The sequence below is a fragment of the Athene noctua genome, chromosome Z (genome assembly GCF_965140245.1).
Source record: "Athene noctua chromosome Z, bAthNoc1.hap1.1, whole genome shotgun sequence".
In the NCBI taxonomy this organism is placed as follows: Eukaryota; Metazoa; Chordata; class Aves; order Strigiformes; family Strigidae; genus Athene; species Athene noctua.
This window is the reverse complement of record NC_134077.1, coordinates 27,491,257-27,504,416: the sequence shown is the minus strand read 5'-3', so window position 1 is coordinate 27,504,416 and position 13,160 is coordinate 27,491,257. Positions and strand designations below refer to the sequence as shown.

The 13,160-nt window shown below is 36.4% G+C and overlaps 1 protein-coding gene across 4 annotated transcripts in view; it reads left to right on the top strand.

Moving 5' to 3' along the window:
* Window positions 1-12,002, top strand: part of IQGAP2 (IQ motif containing GTPase activating protein 2) — a 132,515-nt gene extending 120,513 nt beyond the window's left edge. For all 4 annotated transcript variants that reach the window (XM_074931423.1, XM_074931421.1, XM_074931420.1 and 1 more), the window contains 8 exons: window positions 1,352-1,454; window positions 2,324-2,465; window positions 5,640-5,727; window positions 6,593-6,805; window positions 8,152-8,312; window positions 9,173-9,316; window positions 10,176-10,284; window positions 11,098-12,002. In XM_074931423.1, coding sequence (XP_074787524.1) covers window positions 1,352-1,454; window positions 2,324-2,465; window positions 5,640-5,727; window positions 6,593-6,805; window positions 8,152-8,312; window positions 9,173-9,316; window positions 10,176-10,284; window positions 11,098-11,211 — 1,074 coding nt within the window. In that variant the 3' untranslated portion in view covers window positions 11,212-12,002. The remainder of the gene's footprint in view (window positions 1-1,351; window positions 1,455-2,323; window positions 2,466-5,639; window positions 5,728-6,592; window positions 6,806-8,151; window positions 8,313-9,172; window positions 9,317-10,175; window positions 10,285-11,097) is intronic.
* Window positions 12,003-13,160: the final 1,158 nt, after the last annotated feature.

Sequence of the window (13,160 nt, the reverse complement as noted above, 5' to 3'; positions counted from 1 at the left end):
TAGGATATGAAGTAACTTAATGAAGGTAAATTGCCAAACAAAGGGGCTCAAGGAGATGGTCTTTTTTTTGATAACATGACTATGCACACTCACCTACCTAGAGGAAGTAAGCAACTAGGTCTGAAGACTGTATATTTTCTGCATGCAGTATATTTACCAGGTGATCCTCCTTGTCCCGTGACACCTCTTTCACTAAACTTTCTCCGAGAGACTGAGCCTTCATCTGAGTTGTCTTCTCCCACTGCACCTTCCCTGCAAGTGTATAGTGTCAAGCATGGTGGAGTTTTAATCAGCACACATAGTGTCTCTCAGCAGTTCTCACAGCATCTTAGTCAATGTTACGTACATTACGGAGTAGCTGCTGCACATGAGAGAAACTTGTTTTAAACAAGTTAATAGTTATGGGCTTATAATTCTCACTTCCATCTTGTATGCATGTCTGAAATGCCTTTCTTTTATGGATGTAGGTTTCTTGTTATTAAGTTTCTAGTAACAAGTAACTATTGACTGACTATAGCCTGAAGGGTTTAGAATCCTGGAGTTTTTGCCTACTTTGCATGCTGTAGCTAAATTTCAGTGAAACTTGGTGACATTATGTCTTTCCATCAGTCCTCCAGGTAAGGGATATTACTTCTGTGGGGAATGGACTGTTGAATTTAGTGGTCACTAATGTTGCTGTCTTTATCTACCTAGCATGAGTTTACTTTTCTCACAGATAGTGAGAGCCTATTTTCAAGAAAAAGTTACTGCCCTGTTCATGTTTTTTATTAACTTGGCTGACCAGTATTTTTGTGGCTTAAAGCTTTGAGAATGTGTCCAAGTGTAATGGAAGTTATTGTGAATATGTTCACAAATCTCTTGCAACTTCTAAGCCTGTTAGAAAATGTGCAGCAGGTGCTGCATAACTAGTTTTTCACTTACAAAATAGTCATCACTGATACTATTGTAAGATACTGGAATGGATATACAAAACATAGATATCTTTCTATGGACCTCCAACCCTGTCTTGATTCCTTTGTGTGCTTAGTTCAGGATGCAGTACTGAAATGCTCTGCCTTTTACTCTGTGATGATTTCTTAGTCTTAAAGGCAAATCTTAAACATCTGTTCAGCTGTGATGTTCAGCACTCCAGAGACGATTCCTGGAGGAGCACAGCACGATGTCTTACAGTAAGAGCAGTTCTGAACTCACAGTTGAGAACTGAGCATGCTTCCCCACCTTAGATCCTCCATAATCTTTTTCACACTAGGTCTGTGTTTTTCAGCATTTGGTATCCAGATTTATTTATAAGTATAAAGACACTGGCAATGTTGGGTTTTTTTTGGATGGTGACTTCATTTACATTTTATAGCTACTATTAGAACACCAGGATGCCATTGCCACTGAGCCAAATGACCTGCTGAACGAATTGCTGGAAGGGCTGGGACCTGTTCCTGATGTAGAGTCTTTCCTTGGTATGCTATTCTTTGTCTTTATGGTTAACTTCACTCTAGGAGCAGAATCATATTGGGACTTGATTTAAACACTCTCATACTTCTCATAGTGACAGTTTCTTCATTTGCTACAGAATTCTTTTCTGAACACTTTTTGTAACATTGTTTCTTATAGTTGAACCTTCTTCTAACTGCAATACTCATTCTAAAGATTAATGATGTGATTCAAAATCCAAACACTAATAATGTTTTCAGAAGAACAATTCAGTTCTGCTCAAACTGCAGATAGAAAACAAGTGATTTTTTAATAACCTGATCCTAAGATTTGCTAACGTTGGCTAGAAATTTACAAAAAGTGCACAGAGAATTCTTAATAGCCATTTATTTTGACATTTAATTATCGAAATAAAAGTGAAGTTTTTATGATTATGCAAATTTATTAGAAAGATATGAAGAATAAATATGGCTGTTTAATTTGCCTTAATTGTAGTAGGTTGTGAACTGTTTAGAAAGTAGCTAGGATCTCACAGATAATCCTAGCTTCCAGTTGAAGAGCTGGTTAACATAGCTGCTACTCCTTCATTTTTCGCTATCATTGCACGGTAGGGTTGTTAAATTGTTTGTATTCTTCTTTGAGTCTCTTGCACATCAGTAGTTTGAAAAGTAAGAATTGGTGGCATTTCCAAAATAATCTAACTGGGCCTATAAATAGTTATGGTTTTGATTCTTTGATGCACAAAAAAGACTGCTTCTATATGGTAGAAATGGGTGTGCTATTTAATGAACAACATTTCTGATGATTTACAGTGGGTTATCTAGGCTCTTGTTAACTTCATGCATTGAACGATAGGAAAGTTGGCAAACTTGAAGTAAAAGACATTTCCTTACAGGGGAAGGAGCTGTTGATCCCAATGACCCTAACAGGGAAAGCACACTGAATCAACTTGCAAAAACAGAGATTTCACTGTCTCTAACAAGCAAATATGAGTTACGAGAAGGTGAAGACCAGGATCTCAAAAGCCTGATGATAAAGTAAGTTTTGTTCAAAGAAACCCTATATTCTGGGAAAGCTTTTTGTTTGTGATGTTTTTGTTGGGTTTTTTTTTTCAGAAAAGTTGCTTCTGCCCTACTATCCTGCCTAAGTACATTTTTGAGGTGTTGAATGCACTCAGTTTTCAAATGCCTATTTGTGTTCAGTCCTAACCAAACTTTTGCGAAAGTCAGAGAAACTATCAGTGCTTACAGAAAGATAAACATCCTGCCACTTGTGTTTTGGAGTGTGACTGGATCATTAGTAAGTGCTTTTCCATGAAGCTGTAAAGGTATTCTGCTTTAAAACACCACAGCCTTGGGAAAGCAGAGATGAAAAGCTGTATAGCCTTATAAGTGACAGACAGTTTCACACTGTCCTCTGCTTCCCCTCAAAAGAAAACTCTTCCCTGATGTACTGCTATCAGGTGTTTGAACAGGATGTAACTGTTACTTCAGAAGGAATGGTGCGTGCTTTTATCCACAGGGGGGAAAAAAAGATGCTTATTCTATTCAGTGAGCAAATTAAGAAATCCCTACTGTGACACATTGGGATAAAGACTACTTTATAGCTGAAAATAATTTCATAAAAGCTCTTAGTATCAAATTATTGGCATCCCTCTTTTGAAGTTATTTCAAGCTGTCCAGAATAAGGATTGGCTTATTTAAGATGCCGCTGCTTCCTGGACAAGGGGGAGAATGACATACTGCTCTCCTCTATTACTATGCTTCTTTTTAGCCCACAAGTGTCAGGTTCAGAAGTTCACTTTAAAGAAAAATACAGCATAAGGATTTCATGCTATTGCAAGCACTAGGAGTGTAGATACAGGCTGTAATTCAACTCCAATCTATTTTAATACTTTTTTTTTTCCAAATCAAAAATCAGTAAACTGAATTTATTAGATAATATGTGAAGTGTTACTTATGAAGAAAGTTCTTAGCTATGATGACTGTAGTAAGTTGTTCAATTTCTATAAAAGCCATAAATGCCTGTTTAAAATCTGGGAAAAAAAAATCTGATTTTCCGTGCAAGAAAACTCTTTTTATACTAAAAGGAAGAGGAGTGTTTTCACTGTAATTGTGCATATTTGATCTGAATCTTAAACAAGAAAACACTGAGGGTTTCCTGCAACTTGCTATCAAATATATTTTGAGATCTAAAGTAAAGAGAGTATGATGACAATGTCAAATCTAAACGGTGTTAGTCACTTGGTATTCCAGAGACCAATGCTCTAGAGCTGCTCTTCTGGTTTTGTAATAAGGATATGCCTGCTGCTGTCTCTTAAAAATAAAATTGTGTTTCCTGTCCTTTTCAACTCTGTGTAGGAATAAAATGCTATCCCTTAATGGAATACCTAAAAATATGCAAAATCAAGGCCAAGATAAATGTCTGTAATCTCCTACACTGTGTGGAAATATATTGAAACAATGGCATGAGAATTAACAAAAGAATTTAACTTTTACATTGCATAAGTGCTCTCAAGAAATATTTCTGATCTTTTGAGGAAATGTACTAAATAATCTGAAAGAAGACTAGTTAGCAAGCTTTGTTAAATTGCAGCAATATCAAAAGTTGAATACTTACTGCTACCTTTCACACAAAAGATGTGTAAATACAGATGCTTAGCTTTCTTATCGTAGCTGCAGAGAAGTCTTTTACTGCAACTGTGAAATGTTAGGCACTTGGCTAAAATTCAACTCAGAGATGATTCACTGAATGTTCCTTCCTTCTCTGCAAGTGATGTGTCTCTTCTGTAGAAATATTAATATATTTGATTTTTAAATGGTTTTGTTAAGGCTTCTGTGAAGAGCCCCAAGATATGCTGGCATCCCTTCTAGAGGACTCCATATAAGATGCCCAGTCTTTGTGCCTTAAGTATGCAGGTGCCATTTGCCAAGTGTCAGGTTAAGAGGTAGTCATGCAGCCCAAAGAGGGATGTTTCTGGAAAACAACAGAGCCAAGCATGTTCAGTACATGGGGAGAGGAAGCTGAAGGGAGGGGAAGTGGAAATAAGCCTTGTGTCTTACTGACTGTATGAGCACCTATTTCTAAGGCAGTGCATAAAACAATAACGCCATCCCACGTATGTTAATGTAGACTGTGGTGGTGACTACCAAAGACTGACAAAACAGTTGTGCCAGGCAGAGAAAGCCAGCAATGTGTTGATGTAGCCCAGATGAAACAACTCTAAGAAAACTTTCTGGTTTTGTTTTGGGGTGTTTTTTCTGGCAAATTGGAGAGGATTCCAAGAGAGTTTGTAAAGGAAAAAATGCACTTAATGGAAGTCCTTCTGAAGCTTTGATGTGCTAGAGCCACGCAGTGCAATTAACAGCGGCTCTGGATGAACAGACTAGTTTCCAAGAGGTTTAGCAGGTTGTCAAAACTTTAAACCAAATCATGAGGTTTCATCACAGAAGTCTTAATCATATTTAGACCTTTTCCTGGGAAACCTAAACTGCATCTTCAAGTTTCTGTTAATTTTTAAGAATAGTAAGTTATACCTAATTTGTAATTGTCCTCTAAATTAGCAGAATTCTGTAGCAGGATGTTCTTGGAAATATTATGGATGAAGAGGCAGCAGGAATGAGATAAATTCTTACCAAAAAAAGAACTGGCTTACATATCGGGGTGTAGCAGTTTCCCTTTCTTAGCAAGGAAATGCTCCTTGTCCATTGTCACTAGAGAAATACATGCCCTTAAGTGGTACGCATAAATGCACTGTGGTGGATGTAAAATTCCTTCAGAAGTTCAGCAGTTTTGAGTGTATTTCTAGTTTATTAAATAAATATGACCCTTAATGGAACCACGCATAGCTGAGGCTTTGCAAAGATTACATTCCTATCTGTTGTTTTGTCACAATCATAAATAAAATCCACATGTGAGTTGTTGCTTGGATTTTTGTTATGTTAACAGTAACTGTTTTACTGTGCTAGTTGGTTAACTGTTTTCTAAAAGAAAAGAGGGAAAAGTATGCATGTATTTCTCTATTCACACCAGTGTGGAAGTCAGATGTTCAACATTATTGATGAAAGCTCTGAAATATATAAAGCTAGGAAACATAAACTTTAACAAGTACATATAATAGAGGAACTTGCTACTTTTACTGTCAAAGAAACAAAATGACCAAGTGATTCAGTAAAAACTGTTTTGTAATATAAATATATTCTTTTTAAAAGGACCAAAAGACTTATTGTGGATGTGATACGGACACAGCCAGGGGATACACTCTTAGAAATATTAGAAACACCAGCCACTGCACAACAGGTGAGTGCTATACTGTGCCTGGATATGGGAAAAAGTATATATTTTATTATAGCTACGTGAAAGCCTTGACAGATCTCTGACAGCTTTCTCCACTGCTTTATAATAATGAAATAATTGCTACTGGGTTTAGATTATTCGGATCTGGAGTCTTCATGAGACTTTTGAATTTTCTTTTACTGTGTAATTGATAACAGATTCAGAGGAAAAGAAAAATTAAGTCTGGCTGTCAACTAGCACAACTAGAATAGAATAATATTTTTTCTTTACGTATTTTGAAACAGGGTCTTTTATCTTCCATGTTATAATACAATCAAATAGCCTGATATGAATCCTGCTAGATGATTTTTTTTTTCTTATGAACTTCAGTATCTTAACTCAAGTTCCCTGACGCCTAGTTTATTTGCTTAAGCAATGCAAGCAAACATCTGCCTGGGGAACTACTGCTATCTTTGATATGGGAATTGAGTGGGAAGAGTTCCCAGCTGGAGACTTCCCTGTAGATATTGACACACAGTTACGTCTCAATAATGTGCACTCTTTAGATTACCTCAGCGTGTGCATATATAGGGCACAACTTTCAGGTCTGGGCAGCTTCCCACAACTAAGTGATGTCATTGAGTTGTTTGGATGATTTTTAAGCACGTTTTGATTAATTGAAACACATGTCTAAGTGTCATGATTAGTTACTTAAGATATGTCAAAAGATAAAGTACATGGAGCACTTTCAGACCATGTAGTAAGAAGATATAAATAAAGCCTGCACCTTGATTCTTGACAGTCTTTGAGAAGTCAATGTACTTGAGTGCCTAACTGTTGTTATGAGCTGGAAAATAACTGTTCTGGATTTATGTTTTTTTTAACCCAGGAATCTGAGCACTTGAAAGTTGTAGAAAAACGTGCCATCTTAGATTCCAAAACTCCAGAGAAAATGAAGCACAGTCAGCCTATTTTTGAAGATGGACAGCTACCAATAGAACAAAAGAAAAGGAAAATTCAGAGAAATCTCCGCACATTGGAACAAGCAGGACTAGTGTCTTCAACAACAAAATACCAAGAAATTATAAATGAGATTGCTAAGGTAAGTGGAACATACTTCCATGCATATTGATGGGTTTTAGACATCTAACCTACTTAGGTATGTACAATATACATTTTCCAGAGAATGCTACAATAAATCACTGAAGTATCCACATAAGAAATCATCTTTGTTTGCTGACAAAATAAATGAAAGACAATACACTCATGCATAACTACCTGAACTGAATAATATACAACTTCATTATCCAGATTTGATATGGATGCTTTAACTTCTCTAGTGCAATGTGTTTCAGTATAGCTTTTTGTATTTTAAAAGGAATCAGAATTATCCATGTGTTTTAATTAATAATTAATGTAGTCTTGGCAAGATTTAAAAATACTTAAAAAAACTGCAAAACTTTCTCCAGTTGGTATTAACACTGATCTGCAGTGGATGGGCAGGACACAAAGAGAATACTGGGCCAATCCTGCCCACCCTGGAGCTGATAAAGCATCAGGCCTGTTGTGTACAAATCAGCAAACCCTGTTCCAAATCCACACCTAATACTGGCCGTAAGAATCTTGGTGTATTGGATTATCTTTAATTATTCATGAGTAATATTGTATTATCTTCAATTATGCATGAGTAAATTACCTATAGTTCATGAGCGGTTTACAATATTATAATATGTATTTTTTTAAAGCTGCAAATATAAAAATGAGTAAATTATTCACGTGAGTGAGTCTCTAACATAATTATGTCATGTTGCACCTACTCTGAAGTGCCATTATAAAACCCTGTTTGGTTCAGATGTCTACATCTGCTTCTCCTTGAGATAAAAATATTTTGCATATGTAGAATGTGCCCTATTCTTATTTATTTCTTACCTATAAGCCTAGAGGCTTTGCTCTGAGCTGTTAAGGCAGTCTGAGGATTGGAATGAGTCTTAGGACTGGAAGTTGCTTTTATTTTATTTTGGACTACCTCAACTCAAACATTACCTTCAACACAAGCTCTACTTTAGCAGTAGCTAGTTTTTAATTAGTAGAAGCCTAAGCTCTCATTTCTTAGGCTTCTCACCAGAAACTAGCTGTGAGAAATCTTCCCTTTATGGCATGAAGATGACATCTTCCTCGTGACTTCTGTGTCTGTCATACCCTGGAGAACATGGCAGAGTTCAAGACACCAGCACTTAAAACCATGAGCAGCAGTGTGATTGTCTTCTCTACAGTCATGTAAACTGTAGTGCTTGCCACTGGTGCAATGCTTGTGAGAACTAACATGAGAGTTCATGCTTTTTTCCATTAATTAAGTCAGGTTGTATAATTACAGATTTAAATGGTAATAAGCTGAGACTTTTTAAAATATCAAATTAATAAACCAATTACATTAATAAATTTATTTAGGATATCCGGAATCAAAGAAGATACAGACATCATCGAAAAGCTGAACTGGTGAAACTCCAGCAGACTTTGAATGCACTTAACTCCAAGACAGCATTTTATGAAGAACAAATTAATTACTACAACACCTATATAAAAACTTGTTTAGACAACTTAACAAGAAAGTGAGTTGAGTTTTCTTGTCTTTCAATATTTCAGTGTGTTTTATCAGGAGGGAGAGCAGGTGTGAATTGAAAGTTTTGATTCCAACAGATTGACAATGCACAGATTAAAAAGTCCATGGGAGTTGTCACTGTGACCTGAGTCAAAACCTGGAAAGTAAAGTCTTGCATTTAAGTAAAGTCTTGCATTTATTTAAAGGTGCCTTACAGAAATAGGCCTGAGATGTATATATGTTTTCAGTATATGTAATTGGTGCTACTTTGTAGATCCATTAGCATGCTTTGAAGTCATGCATCTTTGGGAAGTAATTATTGATCTTCTTGCTTCATTAAAAGGATTGGGTTTTGCCTTTAGAATAGAAAAGGGGGAAATAAACATCTAAAGAATTTTACTTTTCAGGTATGATGCAGTTACTTGAGAGCAAGCCCTCCTGCCAGTGCCACTGAAGTGTCAAAATGAAAACATTTTACTGACATGAACAGGAGCTTTCCCAGTGCACACCTCATTGATCCAAAAATTAACTCTAATGGCCAACCTTGTTTAATACTATGCCACTGGATGCTTACAAGCTGCTATTTTGAAGTGATGATTGTGGACTCTTTTGGATCAAGGTTGCATTTCATAGTAGTTTAAACAAGTGCTAAGAACCATTGATTCAAAATCATTGCCATAATATTTAGACTGTTCACTGTGCTAAAAAAATCCCTCTAATTCTTAGATTTGTTCTAAATGTTAATTCTGTTCATTAATAGCCATTCAAGAAGATAAAGAATGAAGGAAAGCTAAATATGGCTAGAAAAATTGTTGAAGTATAAAAGACCTGGTAGATACATCAAAAGCCTTTTTTCTTGCTCTCTTCCAGAAATTCACGGAGGTCAATTAAACTAGATGGTAAAGAGGAGGTGAAGGGAAGCAAAAAACTGAAGCAGACATCATTAAAGTACACAGCTGCAAGACTGCATGAAAAAGGTGTCATCCTAGAAATTGAAGATCTTCAGATCAACCAGTAAGTGTGGTATAACACAATTCAGAGCATTTTCTAATCTACAGCTTCTCAAGGGGCCTGGCTTTTATTAAATGAAATCTTTGCAATTTCCTGTGCCACACCTAAAACTACCTCAGATTTTACATTCAGAAGAATGATAAAGCCTAATAGTCATCATTCATTTTTTCCCTTTTACCTTGCTATATGATTACCTTGGGAAAATATTTGAACAAGCCTATTTTGACATCACCTAGATGGAACCAGTACAAGCAGCACACTCACGGCTAATGACTGACTGCCATTGTAGCAGTTATTTTTTTCATTTACTGACCAATTGCCTTCATGTAACTGACTACACACGTGGGTTTCTGCACTTCCTCATGGAGGTGATGTGGTGGTTGGAGGTGATGTGGTGGTTGGAGGTGATGTGGTGGTTGGAGGTGATGTGGTGGTTGGAGGTGATGTGGTGGTTGGAGGTGATGTGGTGGTTGGAGGTGATGTGGTGGTTGGAGGTGATGTGGTGGTTGGAGGTGATGTGGTGGTTGGAGGTGATGTGGTGGTTGGAGGTGATGTGGTGGTTGGAGGTGATGTGGTGGTTGGAGGTGATGTGGTGGTTGGAGGTGATGTGGTGGTTGGAGGTGATGTGGTGGTTGGAGGTGATGTGGTGGTTGGAGGTGATGTGGTGGTTGGAGGTGATGTGGTGGTTGGAGGTGATGTGGTGGTTGGAGGTGATGTGGTGGTTGGAGGTGATGTGGTGGTTGGAGATCTGTTTTCTATCTATCCACTTTGAGGCCGCTGGAGTGAAAAATCTTCCATTCTCTGCACTTTTTCATCCATCTGCACAGCATACATAATCAATTATCCTTCTTTTTCTTTCAAGGTTTAAGAATGTGTTGTTTGATATCACACCTGGAGAAGAAGTGGGTGACTTTGAAATCAAAGCAAAATTTTTGGGGGTTGAGATGGAAAAAGTGCAGCTCCATTTCCAGGTAGAGTTTGAATTTTGTGACTTTTCTATGTAGTCACAGTTGCATTTCCTCTAAATATAAACTATTTCAGATGGGTATTTTATATGTATTCATGAACTACTCAATCAGAACAGAGCAACAGATCATGTGGGAATAACTATATAGCTTCTGTAGGATGCTGGATTAATGTTTATATTAGGGCAACTGCACAAAACCAAACGCCACATTATGGTAGTTTAGGCCCTGCCGGGACCAGAGACCATGTTGCCGTTGCCCCTCCCCCACCCTCAGCTGGTCAGGGTTGGAAGTGAGGCACAAACCCCGGGGTTGAAATAAGGAAAGATTTAATACAACAGTGTAATAAATAACAATCTGAACATCAACAACAGCAATAATAACAACAATAAACAGTAATAACAGTAAACAAGACAAAAGATATACCACTGCACATGTTTCCCAAGACAAAAGCCACAAAAGAAAGTGCCACAGGGGACCTGACATCAGCATGGTATGAATAACCCAGCTGGAGATCCCTTCCCCTGCTTGGGAAACTTAACCCCGTCCTAGCTGAACCAGGATACACATTAGTTCAGTGGCAAGCAGCAAATACCTAAAGAAAATGAAAATACTTGAAAACCACTATTTCTTCTGTTTTTCTGTTACTAAGAGTCTACAATTTGGGATCTAGAGGACATGTAATATTTTCTACACTTACCCAAAAGTTGCTTATAATTGTTTAAATTGTGAAGGACCTGGGGTTTGAGATGATTATCACATGATGACAATGACCCCATCTTGTATGGATTCAGAGACTAATTTTGCTTCTGATTATAGGATTTGCTTCAGATGCAGTATGAAGGTGTGGCTGTAATGAAGATGTTTGATAAAGCTAAAGTGAATGTGAATTTGCTCATATTCTTGTTGAATAAGAAGTTCTATGGAAAATGAATGTCTTCAGATACCATGGACTGCATCCATCAGTGGGAAGTCTATTCAGTATTTTTTTTTTTTTGCTTTTAAACATTTGTTTGAAGTTTGTCGTTGAACGCTTTGTAACTTTAAGAAAAAAAACTAAACCAGCAATTGTTCAGAGGAATGTACACAGTGCCTTTTCAGCATTGATAATGAAGCAGAAAAAGAGAAAATGGATTAATTTAAACAGTTTCAGATTTCATTGGTGTCGGTACTTTCAAATCAAAATATTGTTTAGGACACTCAGCTATTGTGGTTGTATGGATTTTAAGGTAGGCAGAAATTGAGTTTAGTTGAATACATAAACCTCTTTCAATTAAAACATTCTAAAATTACCTCAGATATATAATATAGTTCTTATTAGACTTTTGAGTATTTACGAAAATAAATCCTAATTTGTTTCTAAGTGATAGTTTGGGCAAATACCTAGTTACATGCTAAGCCTATTTTCTGGCAGTTGTCATCTGTAAAACAAACTTATTGTGCAATTCAAAAATTTTTATAGGCAATTATAAAGTGACAATAATGTCTTAATGTACAAAAATATATTTTGTGATTCATTCCTACTAAATGCACTACTGCCTCATGTAAAATGACATTTTCTAGTTTCACAGCCTTTGGAGTGGTATTGGGGAAATCTGAAGAGTGAACAGTTGTTGTTCATTTTAAAGTATTTGACTACGTAAATTGTGCCTGTCTGTCTTTTTTTTTTTTTTGTAAGAAAATAAATGCAATAAAATCAGTATTTAGATTGTTTTTTTTTAAATGTTCTTTGGAGATTGTTCTATGTTAAATAAACATTACATAATTAAACTAGCTTGGCTCCCAAATTTTGAGTCATTAAAGCAGCAATCCAGATGGTAGTGAAAGAACTTTTCAATGCTTTTATTAAATTGAATCTATTTATCTTGATTGTCCTCACAGTACACTTTGAAGGTTGCTCAGCAGTGAAGATTTCATGGTCTTTATGCCATTGAATGTAATGATCATTTTGTTGATGAACTACCAATCATATCCACAGAGCAAAAGTGTGCACGCTAGATAACGGGATAAATACAAAAATCAAGAGAAAGTATTTCCTACTCTCACTTTCTTAATGACAAATATTTTAAAAGATGGAGAATGAGGCCTTCTAGAATGCATTGTAAAAGCAAATATTAAACAAGTATGAATTCTGAAGGTAGAGAAAACCAGTGCAAAGTTAGTGGCAGATATATAGACTGTGAGTTTAGTTGCTATACTGACTTGGGGTATTATACAAGCTGAAAAAATGATTATGCTTACTAGAGATATTCATTTATGCATGACATTGAATTTGAACACTTGACTGCTTTAAAACAGCTAATATCACTTAACTAAAACATAAACAGCTCCTATGTGCTTCCATTTTTCGTCTAGCTAGTTATGTATAAGCCATTTTAACATGATATAAATGGTGAGTATTAATACGCTGGTTCACTTGAAATAGCTGGATGGGAAGGTGAAAGTAGCACTTTGCTTTGAACGTAAAAGTGAATTGTACTCAAATACGAACTAAACTCAGAGTCTTTTGTTTCCATTTTTATTTGTAACTGATTTGACTAATCCCTACATATTTTTGACAAATTCTAGTTTACCAGGTAAGTCTGCACAGATGGGATATCCTAAGAACAGATCTTTAAGCTAATTTGTCAAAAGCCTGGAGTTCTGCTGGTGAGACATACTAGAGCCCCACAGTTTTTGTGGGAGTCACTCCTGGACACATCTAGTGACTGCTTAGTTTTAATGTGAACAGCATGTTCCTCAGTTACTTCCTGTTGTATGTAAGCTTAGGAAAGCTTATTTGGTGTCCAGGTAATGACAAGTATGAAAGGTACAGTCTGTGTGCTAGCACTCATCTTTTCCAACCATTTCTTAGATTTCCTGCTCTTCTAGTGCACATCAAA